The 25860-nt window shown below is 38.8% G+C and overlaps 2 protein-coding genes across 2 annotated transcripts; both read right to left on the reverse strand.

Moving 5' to 3' along the window:
- Nucleotides 1–17660: 17660 nt before the first annotated feature.
- On the reverse strand, nucleotides 17661–18950 carry LOC122642295 (uncharacterized mitochondrial protein AtMg00810-like). The gene has a single exon (XM_043835735.1). The coding sequence runs from the start codon at nucleotides 18948–18950 to the stop codon at nucleotides 17661–17663; it is 1290 nt and encodes a 429-aa protein (XP_043691670.1).
- A 69-nt stretch (nucleotides 18951–19019) lies between these two features.
- Nucleotides 19020–19385, reverse strand: LOC122642299 (uncharacterized mitochondrial protein AtMg00820-like). Its single transcript, XM_043835740.1, has one exon. It carries the CDS (start codon nucleotides 19383–19385, stop codon nucleotides 19020–19022), a length of 366 nt encoding a protein of 121 aa, XP_043691675.1.
- Nucleotides 19386–25860: the final 6475 nt, after the last annotated feature.

Consider the following 25860-nt stretch of genomic DNA (forward strand, 5'->3'; position numbering starts at 1 on the left):
GAAAATACTACAACATCTGGTTGATTTGGTCAATCTCTGTCCTTTTGCTTTCTCTTCGGTTTCTATCCAACTTGTTTCAGCTGTAGAGTTATGCCGTTGTTTTTGTTCTGGAAGTGTCTCCTTGTATTTATTTTCTTTATTTTTGCTGTTTCTCCCCCCCCCCCCACCCTTTTTTGGGTGGGCAGGGGAGAAAGAATTTCTGAAATTCATTGATTATATTTCATTCACCAAAAAAAAAAGTGCTGAAACCCACCCCAATCTGGTGGCAGAGGCAAAAAAAATTTTCCAGTGAGGCAAAGTTCTACTGACCCTATTGTAAGCTATGTTGGGGGTACGATGTCTTGTATTCCATTGTTTGCATTAGTGGGGTGATTAATTATGAAGGGCTGTAGAGATGCCGAAGGCCCCAAGATTTGAATTAACACGCAAGGACTGGGTCCTCGACAAAGTAATAGATCCATGCGAGGGTTTAGGGCTATAGCCCCGAGGAAAATTTTTTGGGGCTATATGGGTATCACAGTAAATTACCTATATAGGGTTTTGCTATATATTTGTAGCCAGGGCTTTTTTTTTTGTAATCAATCCGCGAGAGGTGTGAGGAGGAGCGGCTATAACCCTATTCTCCATTAATAGTGAACCAGATCTCATCTCACCGTGGACGTAGGCAATTGTCGAGCCACATAAATCCTTGTATACAACTATGTGATTATTGTTTGCGATTTCCATTCGTTCCCTGCATCGTTTTAGATTCTTGTTTTCTACTGGCTAAGTTACATGAGCTAAAATCTTGTCTTCACCATTATTACTAATTGTACTACCACAACTTTGTTGTAAGACTGCCAAACCCATGTGGAGTTCTTATTTTAGTCTTTGGAGAGGGGATTAGATATGATGTAGGTTCCAGTCGATAGGCCTATGTTTCTTCTATTCTCTCTGATGGCTCGTGGAATCCAGGTCCCCCCAGCTTCCACATCTCTTGCTGTGGTTTGGGATCAGCTCCATTTCATCCAGATAGTGGGATTACGCACAATGGATCCCTACTTGCTCCAAGAGTTTCTCCTCTGCCTTCGCTTGGGAGCTTGTTAGATCCAAATTTATTGTTGTCTCTTGGTGGAATGTTGTCGTTCAACCATCATATTTCAAGACATATATAGCTTCATTTCTTGGCGGGCCTTGACTAACAGTTTGCCACTCAGCTGTTACTTTCTCATAAGAATATTAATAGGGTTGATGTTCTCTATGCCACGGCGTAGCCTGTGCCTAGACACATGGGCCTGCCATTCAGAAGGGTAGGGTGATCATTTTGCCCACCCCCATGTGTCTGGGCGCAGCCTACGCCACCGGCACAGAAAACATTCTCCCATATTAATATTACTAACTGGTGTTTCTATTTGTATGCCTTGGAAGATATTGACCACTTTTTTTTTTGTTTTTCGCTACTTTCTCTTTGCATATTTGGAAGAGGGTTCTTTGGAAATGTTCACTTACTTATTCTCCCCTTATTTCTTTTGAAGGAGAATGGAAGTGGATTAAAATCGGGTGGTTAAATTAGCCTTTTGTGCTTCTATTTATCACATTTGGTGAGAAAGAAATATGCGTAGATGAACTTCCTCCCCTCAGACATAAAATCAGATTTGGAGCTCTATTGATTTCGAGATAAAGACTAAGGTCAACAAGCTTCGTGCCCCGGATTTGGATTGTGCTAAGAATCGTCATATAGTCTCCTCTTGGGACCTTCATATTCAGCTTCTCTAAGAAACCTTATTGCTCTTTGCTTTGTGTTTTTTTGCTCCGGGTGATTGTGTATTATATTTTTCTCCTTTTCTTGTATTCGTTGTTTTTTTGTTCCCTGGTGGGGGGTCCTTTTGTATAGTTCCCCTTCCTTCTTTAATCATAAACCTATGTTTCTATTCAATTAAAGGCAATATCTTGGTTTGAAGGCACTTATTTCTGGCCATATGCCTCATTAATAACTATTAAGATTCATTGTTAGATGGACCATACCTCAAAGATAATAGATCAAAGTCAGGTCAAACAAATGATTACAACAATGTTATGTTTTCCACATTTGTTTAAACAATAAAATGAAGTTTCAATAAATTCTAAAAGCTTTAGCATAAAAAAAAGTAAGTACGAAGTAATTAGCTAATTTGTTTGTTGGTCTACAACAGAGTTATGTAAATATGTATTTTTTAGTTGCTTTACCAATTACAAATATGTTTGATGGTGCAGTGATAAGTGTAAGAACTATAAGGGGTCAAGGTAGTGATTTCTCAATTACAATTGGGTTACATCGAGGATCAGTTTTAAACCCTTATTTGTTTGCTTATCATGGATGATTTAACCAGAGAAATTCAAGATGAGATTCCGTGGTATATGTTTTTTGTTGATGATATCATTTTGGTGGATGAGATCAATGCAAGGATTAATGCCAAGTTGGAGTTATGGAGATCAACCTTGGAATCAAAAGGTTTTAAGTAGAACGAAGACAGGGTATATAGTGTGTAACTTTGGTTACTCTAAGACGGATAATGAGGTGGTGATGAAAATTGATGAGAAGGAGATTCCACAAAGTGGTTATTTTAGGTATTTGTGTTCGATCATAAATAATAAAAAAAAATGATATAGAGGGTGATGTTTCACAAATAACTAAAAAATGATGGATGAAGTGAAAAGGTGCATCTGGAGTGTTGTGTGGTCGATGTACTTCTTTAAAATTAAAAAAAAAAATTTATAGGACAATCATTATCGGCTATGGTGTATGGTGTGGAGTTAGGAGCGCAATTAAGAAGCATCATATAGATAAATTCAGTGTAAAGAAGAAGAGGATGTTGACATAGATGAACAGCAAAACTAGGAAAGATAAAGCAAGGAATGACCATATTAGAATTGATTTGGGAATAACTCTGATACATAATAAGCTACAAGAAAGTTGTTTGAGGTGGCATGGCCATGTTCAACGGAAGCCTTTGAATGCTCCAATATGGAGGAGTGACTTGATTCAAATTGAAAGAACTAAAAGAGCCAGTGGTAGACCTAAAATGAACTTAGGAGAAGTGGTGAGGAAAAACATGCAAAGCGTAGGCCTTATATCAAGTATGATCTCGAATAGAGTTGATTGGAGGCCAAGGATTTATGTAGCCAACCCCATTTAGTTGGGATAAGGCTAAGTTGTTGGTGAGGCTGATTTACAAATTGGTCCAAATTAACATATTCATAAGACTCTACTTGTTTCAACATAAAATGTCTGAAAGTAAAATAAAGTAAAAGAAATATTTCCAAGTTCTCTACATTATTTTACAAAATTTGTGTATAGAATAGCTAATTTTGCTTGTTTTTTTTTTTTAATTTTTTATAAGATGAACTCTATAATTAGGTAACCTATTATCCACCATAGAAATCACATACGTATTTAAAAGGGAAAAAAAGATAAAATCTGACAACTTAAGCACAGACTCTCCAATTAATTTGTTCCTGTGAATCATGAATCAAATGAACTAAAAATTGAAAAAATACAAAAATTATGCACCATGAATATGAATTTGAATAACCAAACCAACAAACCAGGTAATTCTAGTCCTCATAACATGATGTGCTCATTGGGCCTAGCCAAAGCACTATTCTTGTGGTCCCAAATCCCATAAATTTCCCTTGTTTCAGTAAAAGCAATATGATGTGAGGATCTCTCTTCCAAATCATGGTGCCACAAATTATATTTGTGTGGTATGGGATACTTATTAATATTTGGTTAACTATAGTGTTTGTCTCTTATTATATAAAAATAAAAATAAAAAACCTTCATTCATTACAAAGCCAAAGGCTCAAAGTATTGTGTTCAATGAACCTTTAGTACAATGCCCTAATCTAGTAGTGCACTGCAGTGCGTGTCTGAGAGTTCAACATGTGGAAGATGCAACATCCAACGGTGCCAAGCTCGAGAAGAAAGAAAAGAAAAAAAAAGAAAAAAAAAAAACTGCCTTGCATTAAGCTCAATTGTACCGTTGAATGAAGCTTCTTCCACACGTCGAGCTCTCATGGCCGCACTGTAGTGCACCGCTAGATGCCTGCACTAAAGAGGATTTTAATCCAAACATTATTCACCAATTATAAAGAACCATAATAATGAAATGCAAAAATATTTCATTTTGAAAGCAAAATCTAAAACACTCATTAAGACAAATTTTACCATCAAAATTACTGCTCCAAATAAAAAAACAAAAGACTAAAATTTACTAGATAATTTATTTTAGTTTTTTTCAACAAGGTCAATCCATAATAGACAATGAAATTACACTTTAAACTTTTAGATGACAAGTAATTGTTTGGATCTGAAATTACCTAACATTGATAGTTTTATAAAATAATTCTCTCCAAAAATGATCTTTCTTCTCTTTTTCCTTTTTGGTGTAAAACCAAAATCAAATAAAAAAGACCCACAACATGAAAAAGGTGTCTATGGTCCAGTTTTGATCCTAATAATTTCACAGTCAGATTGGAACATCAAATGGTCCATTGATCATCACCATCATGATCATGTCCAACAATTCTTTTTTTTTTTTTTTTTTGGGTAAACCAACAACTCTTAAAAGGAGCTGGTCCAACCATGAGCCACCTGGTCTGACAGTGCTGTGAGCCCTATTCAACCTTCTGGTCTACCACTCTTACAAGTGTTAGATTTAGGAGGTGCAGCTAGGGTTAGTCAAAAAGGTTAATAAAAGGAGGAGTACCAGTGGAGCTGGCAATCAAAAGAGATGGAAGTACTAACTTTTGTAGGTTGGCTTGGGCAGTTTTTTCTCTCTCTCTCTCACTAAGATCCTTTTCTACTCTCTAGATTCTGAATTAATCATTAAATACTACCTTTGCAAATTGTAAGAGAGAGAGAGAGAGATCCTTTTCTACTCTCTAGAATCTGAATTGATCATTAAATACCACCTTTGCAAATTGTAAGAGAGAGAGAGAGATCCTTTTCTACTCTCTAGATTCTGAATTGATCATTAAATACCACCTTTGCAAATTGTAAGAGAGAGAGGGGAAGAAGAAGAAGAAGAATGGGTGACTGTGAGTACTGCAATGGAGAGATAGAAAAGGAGGGGGGGGGGGGGATGGGCCATGGGGTGCCTGTGAGTACTGCAATGAGCTTCAGAGAAGGGTGGGGGAATGGGCCATGGGGTGACTGTGAAACTGTGATGAGTACTGCAATGGAGAGAGAGAGAATGGGGAGACTCTGACTGAACTGTCCCTTCCTCTTTAAATCCAGAGTCTCACAGACTGAACCAAACTGAACCATCCATTTTGCTCTTGGGGTTTGTTGTTGGACTCTCTCTCACAGACAGATGGAATAATGCCCATTACGAATGACCCGACCTCTTCAGCCTTTGTCCTTTTTATATATATTAACGTCTGTCAAGTCAAGTATGAGAGTCTGTACAACCCCCTAACCCTAACCCTAACCCTAAGACCACTTCCACATGCCCTATTACATGTATAGGCTATACAGCCTTTAAGTTAGATGATCATCCTTCTTCTTTACTGCTCATTGGCCTTAATCAAAAAAAAAAAAAAAAAAACTTCTCATTGGCCATGCTAGACGTATGATCTTAACCGTCTGACAGGAATAAACAGTGGGTTCCTCAAAAATTTTGAAAAGAGAAGTGTTTCTCTCTCTTTCTTAGGGTCTTTAATGTGGATCCTGTACAAAGCCAAATGGCCGTCAGATTAGAATTTTTCAGTTTCCTGCATTAGAGAAACCAAAGCCAAGAGATAACATAGGGATGCGATTCTTTTTTTGTTATAGGATGTATTCGGCCTTTGGTCCATTAAATCCCCCAAGGCTATTCTGACTGGTTTGGTCTTGGTTGTTAATGCTGTTTTGGATAATATTTTATTGGGGATTGATAACACTACCTTGGCGTTCATCCTCAATGACCCTACTACTCCAACCCCAATTGAGATAGTCGGCATGGTGGAAGATATCCGTGTAGTCTTATCAAGATGTACCAATGTATCTGCGTCTTGTATCTGTGGAGAGGCAAATTTTGTTGTCGATTCTCTAGTCAAGAAGACCTTGTCTCTTGTAAGTAAGATAAATTGACCATTATCCACTCTTTGGCTTCTTAATTCTTGTAATCAGGATGCCTTGTGCTTCTCTTGCCTTTTTTCTTAATAAATTTGCTTCTTATCAAAAAAGAAAAAACTCCCCTAAGATTCATGTATGACCCTACAACACATACGAATCAGGAGATAGTGAAACCCCCATTGTTCAATAGGGAATTTCCTTACAAGTGGGTGACCCTAAGGGGGGGGGAGGCGGAAAGGATGAAATTTTTATTTAACGGTTTCAGCTGCTAGGGTCTAGGATCTCGACCGTAGTTTCTAATCTATTAAGATCGTCAACCTAGTCAATCAAATCTCTATCAAGCCATGATGTCCCTTTCATCGTGATTAGATGGAAAATCAGACGGAACCTGCACACGTGAAAAACGTCAAACCAGTAAGAGACATAAGAAGGGTTGAAACTGTGCTACAGAGACACCTTATTATCGTGCTTTGGTTTGGCTAATGTTTTCATCTATCAATGCGCTCTGATTGAATGGCCCTCTTTCGGTTCGATTTCTGTTTTGTGGTTACAAAAATTAACTTCACCCTTAGTTCCAATGGATCAGAACATCTAATCAGTATCATTATCATGCTGTTGTCCACATTGGAGTTGGCCCAATGAGTTCCACTTTTTTTTTTTGATAAAAACAAAAGCCCAATGAGTTCCACAGCTTTAAAACAGTTCTGTGATTGTGAGACTGAGTGGGTCCAGGATTCCTTCTTGTAAGATTCCAATTCAGTCTCTGTTATTGACCAGTACTTCTTGGACTCCGTTTACAGTGAAGTGACCTTAATATTGGACCCAGGTTTGAAGACAAGAAATTAGGTTTTGGCTCTTATTGAGGCCCAAAACTCATACAGCCCATACAAATTGATTTGATTAAAGCCCAAACCCCAAATTTTAACTGCAGAGTTGCTTGATTCAGATCAAAGCTGGGGTTGAATATATGCTTCAAAAATGGAATAATTGTTCTATTCTTGGAGATATACCCTCAGTCAAAGTGGATTCTTATATCAAAAAACTGTAAGAGAAAAGAAAGACCCTTTAATTTAGATAGTTAAACTAACTTGTTTCATGTGAAAAAGAAAAGAAAAAAATAAAATTCATGGTTAATTAGTGTAGGCCTAATGAAGAAACATCAGTCACTGTTCTTGGCAAGTGGTATAGTTTATCAAATCTCTCTTTATTCTTTTTCCAATGATATCATTGCAGAATTTTCGAGCGAACGGAAAGAAATATGGGTCCCCAAGTCAGTCTCCGTATCGTCTAAGCATAAATAATAATAATAATTTGTGGAAATGTAAATCTAATTAGATCAAACACTAATACATTTCCCTTTTACATAATAGTGATATAAAAGATATTCCACTAATTTCTCTTTTAGGTATTGCTTTTGAGGTTCCTTCATATTCAAACTTTAATGGACCTAAATAGGGGGATTGCTGCTATTTTAAGGCTCAAAATTTACAGGGGATGGACTCTCCTGATTCACAAGGAAAGGGGTTGGAGGTTAAATATAAAAAAATAAATTAATTAGAGCTAAAACAAGAGTTAATTAACAAAAAGAATCCTTTTATATATTAGTGGTATTAATTATTTCTTTAAAATAAGGGGGGAGGAAATCAGGTATCATACTTAGCCATGAAGGATAATTGTTCTAAGTCCTCTCTTTCATATATTCTGTTGGGGCATTGAGGGTAGCTTTAGGTAGCTTTTAACATTTACATTTAATCAATCAATGATGGGTTTGTTGCTATCTCTAACAAGTGGTGCCTCTTCCCAATAAAGTTCAAGAAAATAAAATTTTCCTTTTCTTCTTTTTCTCTTTTAGCTGATGAAACACTTTTCTTCTCTTTTGCTTTTAGTGTAGCTGTCTTTATCTCCCTCTAAGCCTCGGCACATATCCATACTCTCAATTAACTTGGTGAGAATCCATTCAAAAGCTCACTTTTTTTTTCCCAAATGAAGAAAAGGTAGGACAAGACAACTTTAGTACAATGAAATCCTTTTAGAGATTTATGTTTCATATTATCATATATGACATGTTTGGATGTTGCAATCAAAGCCCATTCTCTAATGTTCTCAAAGAATTTATTGTAGAAATTATATATGGAGATGGACAACTCTTCTTTCAAGTTTCAATCATAAAGTATCAGAATTACATCTCAGAATGGAACATTGAATGCCAAATTGCCATGGCAGGCTCTGATGTAGACTATGCCCATGCCAATGGTGCATGAATTTCTGCAACATAATTTTTATGTTTCAATTTTCTATTCACAGCTTTCTGTTTTGAGCATGTAAAGTACTTGGAAAAGATGAAGCTCAGTTGCAAGAGAAATGCAAATATTTTCCTGAGAAGTGAAATATATTTACAGAAAAAGTCATTTTTGGTGTTTGGTTGCAATATATATTTTACAGTAAATGCATATATTTCCCTTCACTTCCCTTTCCCCACTTCCATTCAATCAAATGGAGCCGTGAGGATTCCAACTTCGTCATCACGTCACGGCTCTTACAGATAAGGGAGAAAAAAATGAAAAGAACAGAGGATTAAAGAGAAATTGTCAGCCTTTGGCTGTGGGCTCCTTACTACAGAATGCATTCACAAAAACTCTATCCATTTACTTTACAGGAGTGTTTGTTGATAAGTTTCACACATCATGCATTTAAAACCCCTGACTTTCTATCATCCCCTTTGCCATTTCTTTTTCTGTTTTGGTTTGCTAATCTATTTATTTTTTCTGATGAGAGTGACTAATCTTCCATCACTAATTAGAGGGATGAGAAATAAACATTTTACAGAACATGTAATTCTTTTTAGTTACTGAATGAACCTGCCCACCATAACTACACTAAGAACTCACAATCCCAACTCCAAAAATATTAACTCAAAAGCCTTCTAAAAGCAAGCACACACACACACACACACGTACAGGGAAATCACAGTTCTAGAGGATAGAAAATGTGAAATAACCAGGAATAGTTTACAACGAAAACATAATACCTGTATTTCTTCAATCAACTGGATTTCCAGAACAACAGCTCCACAACCAAGACACTTCTTATAAGCAGAAGAGAAGTCCAATCTTTGATCAGCTAGCAACAGATCCTCACTTTGAAAGCAAGTGAAAAGGAAACAGACAGGGTTCCATTGTCTTAAGACATTACGTGCTGTCAAATTGAATGATCATATATGGAATATACAAGTATCAATATCCAACAGGGACATTGGGTTACACCCGATCATAGTTTTTCAAAGCCGGATTTTAAAATGAAGTCTCCTTAATTTGAAATTTGGAACTTCAAAGATTACTTATTAAAACATAAATGCTTCTTCATCAAGAGATAATCAAGGCAATTTGAGCCAGAGATTGCAACAAACAATATAACTTAACAAGCAGAACTAATTGGCACTGAGATTTGAAGTACAAGATGTACAAACATATAAATTCCCCCCCCCTCTCTCTCTCTCTCTCTCTCTTTTGGGTGGGTGGCTGGGGTTGGTAGGATAGGGAAGGCAGGGTTGGTGAATTAAATCTCTGGAGCAGCCTAGTAGAAGCTGCGGATCGGGAGAAACGAGAATGCTTCAATTCGTCATGGAGTTGATCAATCGAACAAGCACTAACAGTTGCAGGGGGGGATATTCTACTAGAGATCCAAGACTAATGTCTTAATTTTATTCAACCTTCACTACCTTCCTCCATTCATGGAGGATTACATATAGGCTTAGAGTTGAGTACATGTAAGGAAAAAAAGAAAAATAAGAATCCAATCTTCAATCAGCCCAATAGACTCTCAATCAGAAAATAAGAATCCAATCTTCTCTTCAATCAGTCCAATATACTCTCAATCAGAAAATAAGAATCCAATCTTCTCTCCAATCAGCCCAATATACTCTCAATCAGAAAATAAGAATCCAATCTTCTCTTAAATAGAAATTCCCCGATCGGCAAGTTTGACACACTATTGGAAATTTCAAATTCAAATCTTCCATGTATAGATCGTCACCCAATAGGAAATAATTCTATAGAAGATTCAATGCTTCCATAATAAGAACCGCTTTAATTAGGAAACTATGTGAACCAAGGTTTCCATTAAAATCCCGTTCCAATTAGGAAAGTGTATCTCTACAGCAGATCCCGTACTTTCCATAATAGAAATCTTCCAATTAATGTAGGGTATTGCTGAGATGGCTGATAGGAACTTCCAACAATAGAAGATGCAAAGCTGTCCTGCGAACGAAGGTTTCCATTAAAATCCTGTTCCAATTAGGAAAGTGTATCTCCATAGCAGATCCCGTATTTTCCATAATAGGAACCTTCCAATTAATGTAGGGTATTGCTGAGATGGCTGATAGGAACTTCCAACAATAGAAGATGCAAAGCTGGCCTGCATGAATCTCCTTATAATGACACAACTATTTTACCTTCATAAGAAGACAACATTGCACATAATACAAGCCCTTAATGATCACTAGAAAGGAGGAAAGGAAGAGCTCGGAACACATCAAGAGCCTGTAAAGATTGTTTTGGAATATACACAAATTATCAAATGCTGATCAACAAGTCCATAGTTACAAGCTCAGGTCCTTTGGCAAGCTGATTTCAAAAATACAGGATGCGAGAAAAGCAGAAAAATGTATAAAAAATATAAATGTGATTGCAGGTACAAAGAACAACCAGGAAACACAAACTGACCCAAAGCCAAGTATATATTGTTGCTCTATGACACACAGGTCCATCCATTATTCCTTGTGTGTTTGATGAAGATAAGTTTGCACTCTTGGATAGGACCCATCACTAACCAGCATTATGAATCTATAGCTAAACAGTGGGAGGGCCCAAATCCCTAGAGTCTGTCTGTGTTAATGAAACATTAACAGCTAAAAGGTAAATAATTCTAATAACAGCAGATGTTGTGACTCAGAACAGACATGTAAATAAGAGTTTATAGAACATGGAACACCTCAGCATATTAGAGACATCCCACTGTAATGTGCATAATTGGGTTACCTTGCAGACATGAAATCCATTCCAAGGAACACATCCTTGATTGCGTGCTTATGTGCTGCATAATCAAATGCCCATGGCAACATTTAATGCAAAATCAAAGTGAGAAAAGCCGTCACCCCTTTGACTTCATGGGAAATAAATAAATTTTGTCATGACTCAGAACAGACATTCAAATAAGAGTTTATAGAACAAGGAACACCTCAGCATATTAGAGAATATAATACATCCCACTGTAATGTGCATAATTGGGTTACCATGCAGACATGAAATCCATTCCAAGGAACACATCCTTGATTGCGTGCTTATGTGCTGCATAATCAAATGCCCATGGAAATATTTAATGCAAAATCCAAGTGAGAAAAGCCATCACCCCTTTGACTTCATGGGAAATAAATAAATTTGTAAAGCAAAATGAAACAAGGTAACATATACTAGTTCTCAGTCAATGGCCTGAAAAGATGGGGCATGTTCTACACCAAACCTGACCCAAGTAGGCCCTCGAGAATTTCAGGGCTTAGACTGCTGGGCATAAGTAAGCTGAAAGGGAACAAAAATATAAATCCAATAGCTTAATTTTTTTTATAAAGAACAAAAACCCGGACCAATAGATGATTTTCAAATATACTGAGACATCCATGACAATTTTTTAGCAGTGAAACTTGTATCTTAATTTTTACTACATGCATGCACGTCAGTTAAATATGTGGTCTAAGATGGTCAATACCATGGTTAGCAAAAGCTGATAATTATTTTCCTTCAAATTGATAGACAATAAAAGCCCACTAATGAATAAACAAGTTGGATTTAAAAAGGTACTGAGATAAGGATAACCATGAGAATTTTAACTGCAAAAGTTGTATCTTACTTCTTGCCATATGTATGCAGATCAGGTAAATATATGATCTGGTCACGAATTCATCATCTAAAGATTTGGAGCTATGAGATCCCTTATGTCAAAAATCAATAAGATAGCCAGATAGATGACTAAGAATTTGATCTAACACATCTTATGGACAGCTTTATCTACACGGGCATCGATGTTCGTTGCATAGGCTCTGGAAGAGAAGGTCTAGATAGGATGCATGCAACCTTCCATTAAGAGCTACCTAGTGGGGCTAGAAATTGCACGATGTTAATGCACACTCACTATAACATCCCAAGAAAATTAGAAATTCTTTAGAAATCTTTGTTAGGCAAGGTTTACAAAGTAAATTCTTCCATACATACAAGCTGCAGGACTTTTGTATTAAATTTGTTTTTTTCTGATTAGTATTGCTTTATTGTAATTTAAGTTTTCTTTGTTCTTCATTTTTCTAGGCTTTTGTTTGCATTTTCCATGTTCAAGTGAATTATTCATACAAAAAAGCAGCAACAAATCTTCTGACAAAGGGGCAGAACAAATCAGTAGCCATTGTAGATAAACTGCTACTCTTCATTAAGCATGAGAACTTAACCCCCGTGTATGTCTCCTCGAAACACTATCCCACTTATGACCATCTAGATATAATTCTCTGTCATTGTTTGATTCAAATAGCATTTGTTTGTACATTGCAGTTGTATTATTTCCTATGATTATGTGGGTTATATTTTAGTGTGAAAAGAGTCTACATATAGCATCCCAGTGCTCTAAACCTTTTTGAAACATTGTTTAGACAGTATGATATGTTCCAAACTTCCATTTTTCCACAAATTATTGGCTTTCAACTTCATTACTTACTAAAGTAAATGATTATACTCTGATTTTGCTGATTTATCATGTAAGTGATTCAGATCAAACTTGTTTTATTCTCTGAGAGAATAAAAAAATTATACATGATGCAATAAGATGAAATTAAACATACCAACAATAACCACACAAAGGGGCTTGAAATTAGCTTATTGCAAAATCTTCAAACAAATCCCATCAATCTTTTCAATAAAAATATGAACTTATAACCACATTCAGGATTTAAGTTTTTTTTTTGGGATGAATGAATATATTACCATACCCCAGGAGGGGGCAGGGAGGAAAAAAGGGGGGGGGGGATATACAAAGGGAGAGGAGAGAGAGGGGGGGGGGAAGAAAAGAGGACCAGCCCAGCCTACGCAGAGGAGGGGGGCCTCAAAAGAGACAAGTCAAGCCCCCAGGAAACAACAATATGCCTGTTCCTTGGGGATTTAAGTTCATTCATCCTTTTAGAAACAAAATCCAAGCAATGGTATGCCTGCAAAAGATCCACAAGTATTTTGCATGGTTGTGAGAAAGGGAAAACTCTCTGGTCTGGGTCTACAAGAGTACAAGATCTACACAGCTCTGGGGCCCAATAACTTGCTACATTGGACAATGTCAGAGGTTCAGGACCCATACATGAACAGATTTAACCTTAAAGATCATGCATAAAAAACCAGCATACTCTGATAGATCTAACCGTATGATCCAAATGCTATTGGTTGCAGCTTTCTGAAACTATTTAAATTCCTCTTGACCCTTCAGATAATGTAAAAGAAACACACAGTTGCAATCATCTCTCAATTCTCAATTCTTATTATGATTCTAGTTAATCTCTTATACCTCTCATTATGAGAGACATAACAGGCTACAAGACTGTTCTACAGGTATGGGGCCCCAAAGTGGAGATAATAAAATATTGCCTTTTCCAAAATAATACATCACAGCATCATTGATCAATGCATATTGACCAGTATATCCCACAACATGATGAAAATTTTAGTTATAAAAATCCACTATGTTCATCAATGGGTAATTAAATTACAGGGCAAGGGTTGGGCACGCCGCCTGCGTGCTGCAAGCTAGAGGCGTGCACCAATGGGAGTGCGGGATGGAGGAGGGCAGGGGGTCATTTCCAAAAGGGGGAGAGACAGACACAGGCTGGGCAGCCCAGAGGCGTGCCCAGCCTTTTCCTTAAAATAAATTTGAAAATTTAGATTTCAAATTTAGAATAAGAAAAGGAGAGAAGAAATCTGTTCCCCCCCCCCACCTTCCCTTGCATTTTGAACCATCCATTATTTGTGGATATGTTATGCAACATTAGTCTATGGTAGTTGTATTGATACAAACTATTATACCCGCACCCCGGATCATAATTAATTATTATTTCTCCCTCATGACGTGTAGATACCACTGCCATGTATGCTGGTGACCTGTTCTTGATGATGGTCGAACCCAGGTACAAAATTATTGACCATGATACGGGTTTGCCTATGGAGGAAGCTATTCAGGATCATGGGTGACGCACCATGGCAATGGAGAAGTAAGTTCTAGCCCTTGACTTATTTATTTACCCTTTTCTTTGGTGCCCTCAAAGTGCGGGTCAAGATTTAGACCGCCCGGGCTATTTTAGTTGAGTTGGGAATATTTTATTTGTGGGTCCCACTTACCTCGAGAAACGTGTGAGGGACTTGTGTTCCATTATTACGTGGTCCCACCCTTTAATAGACCCCTTTGATAGACTTCTTTCCTATTTAGAACTAATGGGTTGACCCATTTAACTTAAAATAACCCATTTGGCTTAATGACCCATCCAACCTTGGTGACCCATTTAACCTGGGTGGCTCATTTAAGTTTATTTGACCCAAGAATGGGTTTTATTCTATTTCTTGCCCAACCAAATGGACCCATCCTTTATTGGGTTCTTTTTCTATTTAAAACCAGTGGGTCGACCCATTTAGCTCTCATGACCCATTTGACTTAAGGGACCCAAGTCTCACTTACTATAAGTAGGACTAAAGGGGGGAGGGAGTATTCATTTCTCATTACTTCTCCTCCAACCAAAAACGTGGGAAGAAGGGAAAGAAGAGAAAGAAAGAGGAAAGGAGAGGAAGAGAAGGAAAGAAGCAAGAAGGAAGGAGAAAAGGAGGAAGGGGAGTGGAAAGGCTTGATTGGAGGCTTGAAGATCTCACTTCTTGGAGCCCTCAACGTGGAGCACCACTTCCTTGGGGTAGGTAAGCCATTAAAGCCTTCTCTCTTCTTCTATTTTGGGTTTTGGGGTTTGGGAAATGGGAGAGATTCGATCTAGGGTTTGTCTTGGAACCCAAAGATCGATTGGAACTCTTAGCTTTGGTTGTTGTGGAGTTATTTCACTCCATGGCTTGCTCTAAAGCTCTCAATCTCATTCTATTTGAGAAACCTAGGGTTTCTACCCTATTTGAGCTATAGATTAGGTTTTCCTTGGTTTCCCTCTTGAATCCTTTGGGATACATGGACCTAGTGAGGTCTTAGAACCCTAATGGACCTAGGAGGAAGCTTCCTTGAAGCCTCCTTACCTTTAAACCCCTTGGGAAAGGAACCCCTGGTGAGAAACCCCTCGAATCTCGAGTTTGCAGGTATGTGGTTTTACATGTGGTTTCAAGACCTACGAGAAACCACCCTTGCAACCACCCCCTGAATAAGCCCCTGTTAAAGTCCGTTTTAGGTGCGGTTTCATGTTCTGAGACAAACCACCCGTAAAACCACCCTTGGCAGAGACCTTCCTAAGCCCCTGGTTAGTTAGGATTTACATGTGGTTGCAGGAATTGGGCATGAGACCACCCATAAAACCACCCTGCCTCTGAAACCTTATACTTAAATGATTTATGGGATACCTTTTGGGGATCCTTCCCTTTACTTATTTAACCTTATTCTCACTCTTTCTTTAGGTTTAAATTCCCATCTTGTGACGTGTTACTTAATCTCGGCGACAACTTGTAACATCGGGGCATAACATATACTGTAAGTGGGTTTGGTTGTTTGGGCTTGTTACTAATATTTGCATTATGTATCATGCTATTAGTATAATTTATTAAGCATGTTTGTGCATTTGCATACTTTATTAAATGATTGATATGATGATGTTGTGGTTGCTTTCCATCTCTTATCGGGTTACGGTGTCGGTGAACGCCCATGCCGGAGCCCCGGATTATGTGTATAATATCTTTGATTGAATTTCATATTGAACTGTATGCGCCGTGCCGTGCTGGTACCCGAGTGCTAAACCAGATGAAAAGTTGATGCACCCAGAATACCTCTCGGGACGATAGGACTTGCATGTAGTATATCTACGGCTAGGATTTTTGCACCCTTATGCTACTACCCTTACCAACAGGGGTTAAGGTGTTGGGTAACCAGAACTCCGGATTCTGTGGAGGTGGGAGAGGCCAGTCATGGTAGTAATGGTTATCGGGGTCTGCCCCTGGGTGGTTTTGGTGGCTTCGACCGGCGTAGGCCCCCTGGTGACAATTGAGGTTCATTGTGGCGGTAAGTTAAGTGACCCACAGAATTTCCCGAGTTGTCACAGTAGCATATACCTTTGACTTAGTTGTGATGATAGGTGAAAATTTTATTTAACATATGCATGCATCATTGGACTATGTGATCTGTGTGTTGTGCATCCCCATCCCCTCACTGGCTCAATGGAGCTAACCCCCTCGTGTACACACTTTTTAGATTATAGTGCAGATACGGAGAAGCCGGAAGCTGTGTTTGAGGAACATGGCGACGGATGTCCTTGTGACGATTGCGCCTACGGCGTGAGGATACTTGGGACTTGTTCCCCTTTTGTTATTTTAGGGCTTAAAGCCCATGTATAAACATTTACTATTATACCCTTGTTGATAGTTATTAGATGGTCTTGGGAAATGTATTAATTACAGTATTTATCATTAACCTTTGAACATCTTGTAACTATTTGATTTTATACGCTTCCGCAAAACTATTGATCTTTTGGAATGTAATATTCCCTTTCCGCACTCTGATATTATATGGCTTTAATATTGGTTATGACTGTGCGTTGGGACACTGTGTCAGTGATCCTGGTAGCTTAATGGGACAACACGCGTCGTCCTAGTCACCCCTTATATTATATTATATCCCTTGTCTGGGATGGGGGTGTGACACAAACCCCACTGTTAACTTAGTTTCCATAGATATTGTTCAAGCATCTTTGCCACCAAACCTTCCTTATTACAGTTGACTATTTATGGTAGCAATAAAACAATCCCTCTTTGATTAACTTCCAAAAATATAAAAACATATTTCCATTAATTGAGCAAAAATTACCTGAAATGCCAGAATATTAAGCAGTTTCAGCATCATTTCCCTCAATAATATGCAACATTTTAACCATGTAACATTTCTGAAGCATGGACATTCACTTAGAAGTACTGGAAGATTCCAAGTCAGATGGCATTTTTAACACAATACGGACACCAAATATCCGAGTGGTACATTTTCTGTGCATGGATCAGGAAGAGGTGTATTTCTCAATAAATATAAACGAGCACTAAGATATATTTATGTGGTAGGTTCTTCTTTCCCCCTTTTTGTTTTTCCCTCCTGTGATTATCCATCACATTAAGGGTTATCTTAAGTCACCATTTGCAAACTTTATCATTTCTCAAATAAAGAGTTACTATGTACAAATCCTCAGAGTTAAAGTTTGAGGACTCTAGGATTTTATCTTGAGAAGTTCTCCTTGATCACTTACGGTGATTGGAGTCATGTATTTATAATATGCTTGAGAGTTACAACGTTGAGTTTGAATTTTGAAATACAACAAGTGTTTGAGTTTATCTCAACCTCTCTTCAAGGGAGAAGAAGTAGGAACGTCTCTCAGCTTCTTATGGGATTGCGTTGGACTTGGTCCACATGTGATAACGTTGAGTTGGGATTGGAAATTCAAATTGGAGGGATTAGCCGTTACACTCCCCCTCAAGCGAAGCGGTCGGTTGCTAACGGTGAGCTTGTCTCTTCGAGCACGAAACCGTAAACCGGAAAGTCCCTTTGTAAAAATGTCGGCGACCTGATCAGAGCTTGGTACAAACCGAATGCACAGCCGATTGGCAGCTACCTGTTCGCGCACAAAGTGATAATCAATTTCGATATGTTTTGTGTACACATGGAATAATGGATTAGCCACAAGGTAAGTGGCACCGATGTTGTCACAGTAGAGCATTGGTGCTAAGGTGGTGATGCTGAGATCCTGAAGCAATTGTTGAATCCATATTAGCTCTGCAGCTGTATTGGCCAAGCCTTTGTATTCTGATTCTGTGGATGATCTTGCTACTATGTGCTGTTTCTTAAAACTCCAAGAGATCAAATTTGAGCCAAGGTAGATGCAGTAGCCACTGGTGGAACGCCGATCTTGAGGACATCCTGCCCAGTCAGCATCTGTAAAGGTACTCAATTGAATGGACTTTGATTTTTGAAATTGAAGTCCGAATGCAATTGTGTCTTTGAGGTAGCGTAGTATACGCTTTACGGCCGCCCAATGTTCTTCTGTTGGATTGTGCATAAATTGACACACTCTGTTGACCAAAAAGGCAATATCAGGTCTTGTGAGTGTCAGGTATTGTAGTGCTCCCACTACACTTCGGTATTGGGTAACATCTTCAAATGCAGGTCCAATGTCTTTAGGCAGTGTTTCTGTCGAACTTGGTGTGGGCATGGGCTTGGCGGCAACCATATTGGTTTTGCGAAGGATGTCTAAAGTGTACTTGGCTTGAGACAAGTGGAGACCACTTGGTGTTTTTACAACCTCAATACCAAGAAAAAAATTTAGGTCCCCATCCTTGATCGCAAATTCGTCACCCAGCTTTGAGATTAGGTCTTGGACCATTGATGGGCTGGATCCGGTGATGATTATGTCATCTACATAGACTAAGACGTAGACCAATTGCTGATTCCAGGTGCGGACAAATAGAGCCGTGTCCGATTGGCATGACTTGAATCCAAGGGTTATTAGGAAATTCCCCAATCTATGAGACCATGCTCTTGGTGCCTGTTTACGGCCATAGAGGGCACACTTGAGGTGGCATACATGGTTCGGGTATGCTGGATCGACAAACCCTTCAGGCTGTGACATAAAGACCTGTTCCTCCAAATTGCCAATGAGGAACGCATTTTGGACGTCTAGTTGACGAAGTACCCACCCTTATGAAACAGCTATTGAGAGGACAATCCTGATTGTAGTTGGTTTTACAACAGGACTGAATGTATCAAAATAGTCGATTCCTTCTCGTTGGAGGAATCCTTTTGCTACAAGACGAGCTTTGTATCTAGAGATGGTTCCATCGGAATGCCTCTTTATTCGATACACCCATTTGTTGCCCACTAAATTCATAGAGGGATGGTTTGGAACTAGCTGCCATGTCCCATTGCGGAGTAGAGCGTTAAACTCTTCACTCATTGCTCCTCTCCATTTGGGATCTTTGTTGGCTGAGGCGAATGAAGTTGGTTCCTCATCAGTGGTAGGTGCATTGGATAAGAAGGTGGTGGGAAGGGGATGTTTGGTAGCCATTAGGTTCAGCTTAGTGATGGGTTTGATCGACCCAGTGCGAGACCGGGTTACCATCGGATGGTGAACGGCTGCTATTTGCGGGCCTGGAGGTGGTGGTATTGGTGGCGGTATGGAACCTGTAGAAGGTGAGTTTTGGGTATTTATCGACACCGTAGGTGATGACTGAGGTGACTGATTGGGTGGGGAAGATTGATTGGGTGGTGATGTAGGTGGTATGGTATGGGTTTGACAATTTGGGTTGGGAATTGCTTCACACGGGTTGATAATATATTATTACTTGTGATGACCACCGGAACTGATGAGGATGCATCTGTAGGGATGGATGATTTGGCAGCCAGTAATGCAAATGGGAATGTAGCCTCGTCGAAAGTCACATGCCTTATAAGTTCTGCCTAGCAGTGGATTGAAGCATCGGTATCCTTTATGGCTATTGCTATAGCCCAAGAAGATGCACTGTTGGGACCGGAATTCCAGTTTATTCCTATTGTATGGTCTCAACCATGGGTAGCAGGCACAGCCGAACGTGCGGAGCATGGTATAATCTGCTTCCGTCTGAAATAGTAACTTGAATGGGCTCTCATTATTCAAAGTTGGTATTGGCAGCCGATTAATAAGGTATACGGCTGTCTCAAATGCTAGAGACCAGAATGATAATGGTGCCGATGCTCTTGCTAGAAGCGTGAGACCTGTCTCAACTATATGTCGGTGCTTTCTCTCCACTCTCCCATTTTGCTCTGAAGTGTGAGGACAGGAATATTGATGGGTGATTCCTTGTTCTCTGAAATAGCTGTTAAAGGCTTGATACTCCTTTGCTCCATCAGACTGAAAAACTTTAATCTTACAATTAAAGATATTTTGAATGTGAGCATTGAACTTCATAAAAGTACTAAAAGCCTCAAAGCGGCGTACAATAGGAAAAATCCAACTAAAACGACTATAATCATCTAGAAAGGAAATATAATACGGAAATCCATGTACTGAAGGAGAGGGAGATGGGCCCCATATATCTGAGTGTACCAGCTGAAAAGGAAATGCTGCTCTTGATTTATTTACTGCAAAGGGGAGTTTGTGGGCCTTCCCCATTTGACAGGAAACACAAACGGTTGTGGTAGATGCGCCAGTGGCTGGTAGAGATGAGTGTCGGAGTAGATATTCCATGCTCTTTGATGAAGGATGACCCAATCGATCATGCCATATCGATTTGGGTACTCTTTCTCCAATATGAACAGTTGGTTGCGGCTGGTGAGTGATGGATGTGGATGGAGCTTTAGGCAAACGATAAAGACCAGCATCAATTGTTCCTTGCAGGATTATGATCCCCGTTTGTGGATCCTTCACATAACAATGATTAGGATGAAATTCTATAAATACATTGTTATCTGATGTAAACTTGCTAACAGAAAGTAAGTTCTTTGTAATCTTTGGTACATGCAAGACATCAGTAAGAGTGAAATCATGAGAAGAAGATTTAATGGAAGAAGTGCCAATATGTTTGATTTTCAAACCTGCCCCATTACCAACTCTGACTTGATCCATACCATTGTACGAGTTGTTGATGTTCAGATTAGCCATATCTGATGTCATGTGATGGGAAGCTCCTGAGTCCGGGTACCAAGCCGAGTCGAAGGAAGCATTGGGTGTGGCCATGAGTGCTTCTGTAGGAGTAGAAGCTGCGGGCTGTGTAGCTGGCTGATAATTCGGGTTAAACCGATTATAGCAAGTAGCCGCAGTATGGTTTGCTTGATGGCAAATCTGGCAAGACATGGAAGGTGTGGGTAGGAGAGGCCCATTGTGCTGTTGATTTGCATTACCACGGCCACGGTTGTAGGTATAGTGGCTACGGCCGCGGCCACAGTTGTGGCTGTAGTTGCTTCGACCACGCTGATTTGGAGTTGGACTCCTAGCAGCAACATTGGCTTCAATTTTTGGAAGATCAAGGGGAGAGGCCCTTTGATCTTTGAGAATCTCTTGGCTTAAGAGGAGACCAATGAAGTCATCCAATGGGACAGGGTCCAGCCGAGATGTGATAGAAGTGGCAAAGGACTCGTAATCATCACTGAGTCCCTGAAGAATGGAGAGGATCATGTCTGCTTCAGAGATCGGTTGAGCTGGTGCAGCAAGATTGTCAACTGTGTTCTTGACACGCTGCAGATATTCGGCCATGGTGAGATTGCCTTTCTTCATCTGGAATAATTGGTACTTGAGTTGCATAACTCTGGCCTGAGACTGAGACGCATAGGTGCGTTCAAGGGTGGTCCAGGCAGCATGTGAGGTGGTTGATCCAACGATTTGGGCAAGTGCTCCTTCAGTTAAGGAGGATATAATCCAAGAAAGGATTATTTGATCTTGCTTGCGCCAAGCGAGATATGCTGGATTGGGAAAGAGCTCAGCCGACGATGAGGATTCAGGTGTAGGAGGTAGCATTTGAGGAGGACTGAAAGTGCTTCCATCTACATAACCGTACAAGTCATGCGCATGAAGTAGTGGAAGGAATTGGGATTTCCACAAGAGATAATTGGTTCTATCTAACTTAACAGGGAGAAGGGAGACGATATTGGTCGGAGAGAGGAAGGTGTAGTGGTTGTTTGCAGAAGAGGTGGTGGAGTTATCCGAATTGGCCATGAGGATCGTGGACTCTTAGTCTTGGGCTCTGATACCAAGTTAAAGTTTGAGGACTCTAGGATTTTATCTTGAGAAGTTCTCCTTGATCACTTATGGTGATTGGAGTCATGTATTTATAAAATGCTTGAGAGTTACAACGTTGAGTTTGAATTTTGAAATACAACAAGTGTTTGAGTTTATCTCAACCTATCTTCAAGGGAGAAGAAGTAGGAACGTCTCTCAGCTTCTTATGGGATCGCGTTGGACTTGGTCCACTTGTGATAACGTTGAGTTGGGATTGGAAATTCAAATTGGAATTTGAATTCTCCTTATCCGTTACACTCAGGAAGAGGGTTTCTTTTTTTTTTTTTAATCTCTCTAGCAACACATTGTATTGGTATTTTTTTTTTTAATATCTATGCAGTTGGATGGATGAGGCTATCCTTAATAAGGCAAGATGCTTTCATGATAGCGGAGCATCTCATAAGGCCTTTTAACCAATATGAATATCATACATTAATGGTCCAAAAGAACTTCTTACTGGTCTAAAGCACGGAATATGGGTACTGAAAACTACAATGAGGCTAAGATAGACTTTGAAGAGCCTAAAAATCGTGTGAGTACTAATAACATGGTCTTTCTGATCAAGGAACTTGGCTCTCTTGAAACTACTGGAGGTTTCATTGAGATGGACTTGTTCACTGAATAACCATGGGCATCAAGTGAAAACAACCTCTAGAGGTCCCTATGACGACATTCATAGAAGACAAATGAGTCTGGATACGTTCAAAGATAACAAAGTGCTTTTTTATCCTCAACACTTGAGCTCCTCACATTTTCTGTTGCACATACCTTGCTTGAAACTTCTGTTTAACTGAGAGAGAGAGAGAGAGAGAGAGAGAGAGAACAGTAGACTACCATTATCACTATTAGCAGACATTCTAAGCTTCTGTCGATTGCATTTTATGGTGATGATTGGCAATCTAAACTGCCATATGCATTCAAAAAGACATGTCTATTCTTTAATTATGTCTAGTGCAAAGGTTATACGACATTTGCTACCCACTGTAGTAGCATGTAATGAAAGTCTGAAAGCGCTTAACTTAATTGGAGTTGCAATAATCCCAAAGTGTGTGTTCCTTTTCCTGCTGTTTTTCTTTCAAGAATGTTGTGACCTACAATAACAATTAAGGATTACTACCATAATGTATTTCTGATTGCAGTAACTAAAAAGAAAATCATACAAGAAGATTAATAGGAAACAAGAACAACCCAGGAATGCCTTGCAAGCATCTCATGGTTTAGACAAAGGTCAACATCAAAACTAACAGATGCATGTACCTATGGAATGTTGTGCAAAGCAATAGCCAACGCTAGGTTAAGACCAACATTAAGTCCTTAAAGCATTCAATAAACACAAAAACTGAATTGCCATTAGCTAATGTGAACCTCAGTTTATCAAAGCTTGAAATTCAGAACATATACTCCTTATGGCAAAAAAAGATGTCAAAGTGATGTCTAGCGAATAATATAGATTTGAACTGATTGTTCTCCCAAGCACATTTGGTTCCTCACCACCAAATCTTTAAATTTCAAAGTCACCACTGGCATGTCCAATGATTGCAATCCACAGTTTGGATCATTGATCATAAGAAGTAGCAAACATATATTAAAACACAGGTATGATATCAGAAGAATGAATAATATGTATTTTGCAACATGATACAGGATATTTACACATGCAATATTTAAGAAAATTTATGTGGCATAACCTAATCCAGGCATATGTTCATGTAATACCACCAAAAACCTGTATATTGTTCAGGAAGATGGATAATTTCTGGTTTGAAAATCTTAATTAGAGAACCAGGACTTCTAGTGATGGTAATAAGAAATCACAACTGGCTGCTTCCGGCTGCTCCAACTATAGCTCAACTCTGAAATAGTTCACTAATCAACACAAGTGCACATGGAAAAAGGAAATGTTGTAAAAGAAACACAGTGCACAAATAGGCAACAGTAGAGATGGGATAGCAGATCAAAGAAAAAAAAAAGGGAATGAATCATAATCACATTAATGGTACAGAAGCACGCAATATCAAACAGGTCACCATTTTATCAACTGTTAAAGATGCACAAATGCCATCCAGCTGTCAATAAAACCACTTAAGAAAGAAAAAATATGTTCTATTGAGTAAACAGGGGAAACCAAGTTAAAAAGCTTTGAAAGAGAACTTAGGAAGTACCTTGATTGATCCAAGGAACACTGCCATTCCTTCTGGGAAATTGTGCAAGCTTATACCTGCAATTTGTAAGAAGTACCACATTAGATGAGACAAATAAAAGCAGAGAACATTTATAGATCAAGGCAAAAGGGGAAAAAAGACTAACTTTTAGGAGAAGAGTCATTTGAGTTCTCAACCCACCAGTTTAGATGCGCCCATCAATTCGTTACCCAAAATTATCTAATAATTGGTGCATATTTTTCTTTGTTGAACATGGCTAAACCCTCTCAACCAACCAAAGAAACCCAAAGAATCTAACTTAACATCACCAAAACATAGGAACATATAGAAATCCAGAAATCATATTCACAGATCAGCTGAAAGAGGGAGAAAAGCAGAGTAATAAGCATAAATCCTTTCCAAAAGTTTAAAAATTACATAAATAAAGTTAATAGATACAAATTCTAAATGAATTTAATTTATAAAACTATGATCCAACTCGCAGATGCTTTACATTTGTTCTTGCTAAAAAGCTCTATCACAGATTATGCAAATTCTCCCTGTTTTGCCCTGTAGACCTCCTGTATTTAAGAACTCCACTTTCTTGTAGCTTGTGAGGTGCATCAAATTCATAATATAAGCCACAATCCATATAACCTCTAAGTATGAGAAACATGAGGTTTATTGATCGGGTTTTTGATTGAAAAAACCCACATTGTACTCCCAAATATGATAAACAAGGATTCTTTACTGACACATAAAATTAAAGATTTTTTACTTTTTGACTAATATTAGGAAGAAGATATAGTTTGAATGAAACTAGTTAGAATATTTGTTTTCAAACCACATAAATCAAGACAATATTGAGGATTTCCAAAAACAAGCCACAAAATCACATTTCATAAAAAGACGATCGATGGATTCTATCTGATTTTTGCAAACCTATGTCGATCAATCTTGTAGTTTGTTAAAGGGCTACCCCCAATGACCAACCTACCATATGAAACCATGCCAGCGGGGGTAAAGCAATTCAGTATTTGAACCAGTTTGTTGGACCGCATCTGTTGCCATTTCAGTTCAAATATTCATAACCAAACCGTTCATAGGTGATGCCCATGGAAGCTTGGGTGCTCTGTTATCTTCAATTTTTCATTTAGACATGCTAATTTTGAGTAATTTGTGCAGGTCCATAGACACATTGGGACGTGCACAGTATTGAAAGAGCACCACTAATTCAAGCTCGTATTCAAGTCCCAGTCCCTCCAAGAGAAGCAAACTCCACATGGCTTTGGCATACAGGCTACAGTATTCTGCAAAACCTTAGAAACCGAGTGAGATCACTCCCGAACTAAATGACGCCAAAGCCATCTCAGGTACCTGTACAGAAGATATGCCTTTGGTGCAATACCCTTTACCAAGATAAGGATAATTCTCCCACAGTTTTCTCTATCCACGGCTGCATCAATGGTATGGTTTACTCTTCACTGTTTGCATGCCATGTCCTTGATGTTTTTTCTCAAAATATTCTGTTCTGGTGAGCCGGGGGGGGGGGGGGGGAGTGTTTCTTTAATCCATTGAACAGAGTTTATGTTTCCCCATTCTTATAAGACCTGGAAATAGCCTGGCCACGATGAAGCAAGTATGTTCAA

The sequence above is a fragment of the Telopea speciosissima genome, chromosome 10 (genome assembly GCF_018873765.1).
Source record: "Telopea speciosissima isolate NSW1024214 ecotype Mountain lineage chromosome 10, Tspe_v1, whole genome shotgun sequence".
NCBI lineage: Eukaryota > Viridiplantae > Streptophyta > Magnoliopsida > Proteales > Proteaceae > Telopea > Telopea speciosissima.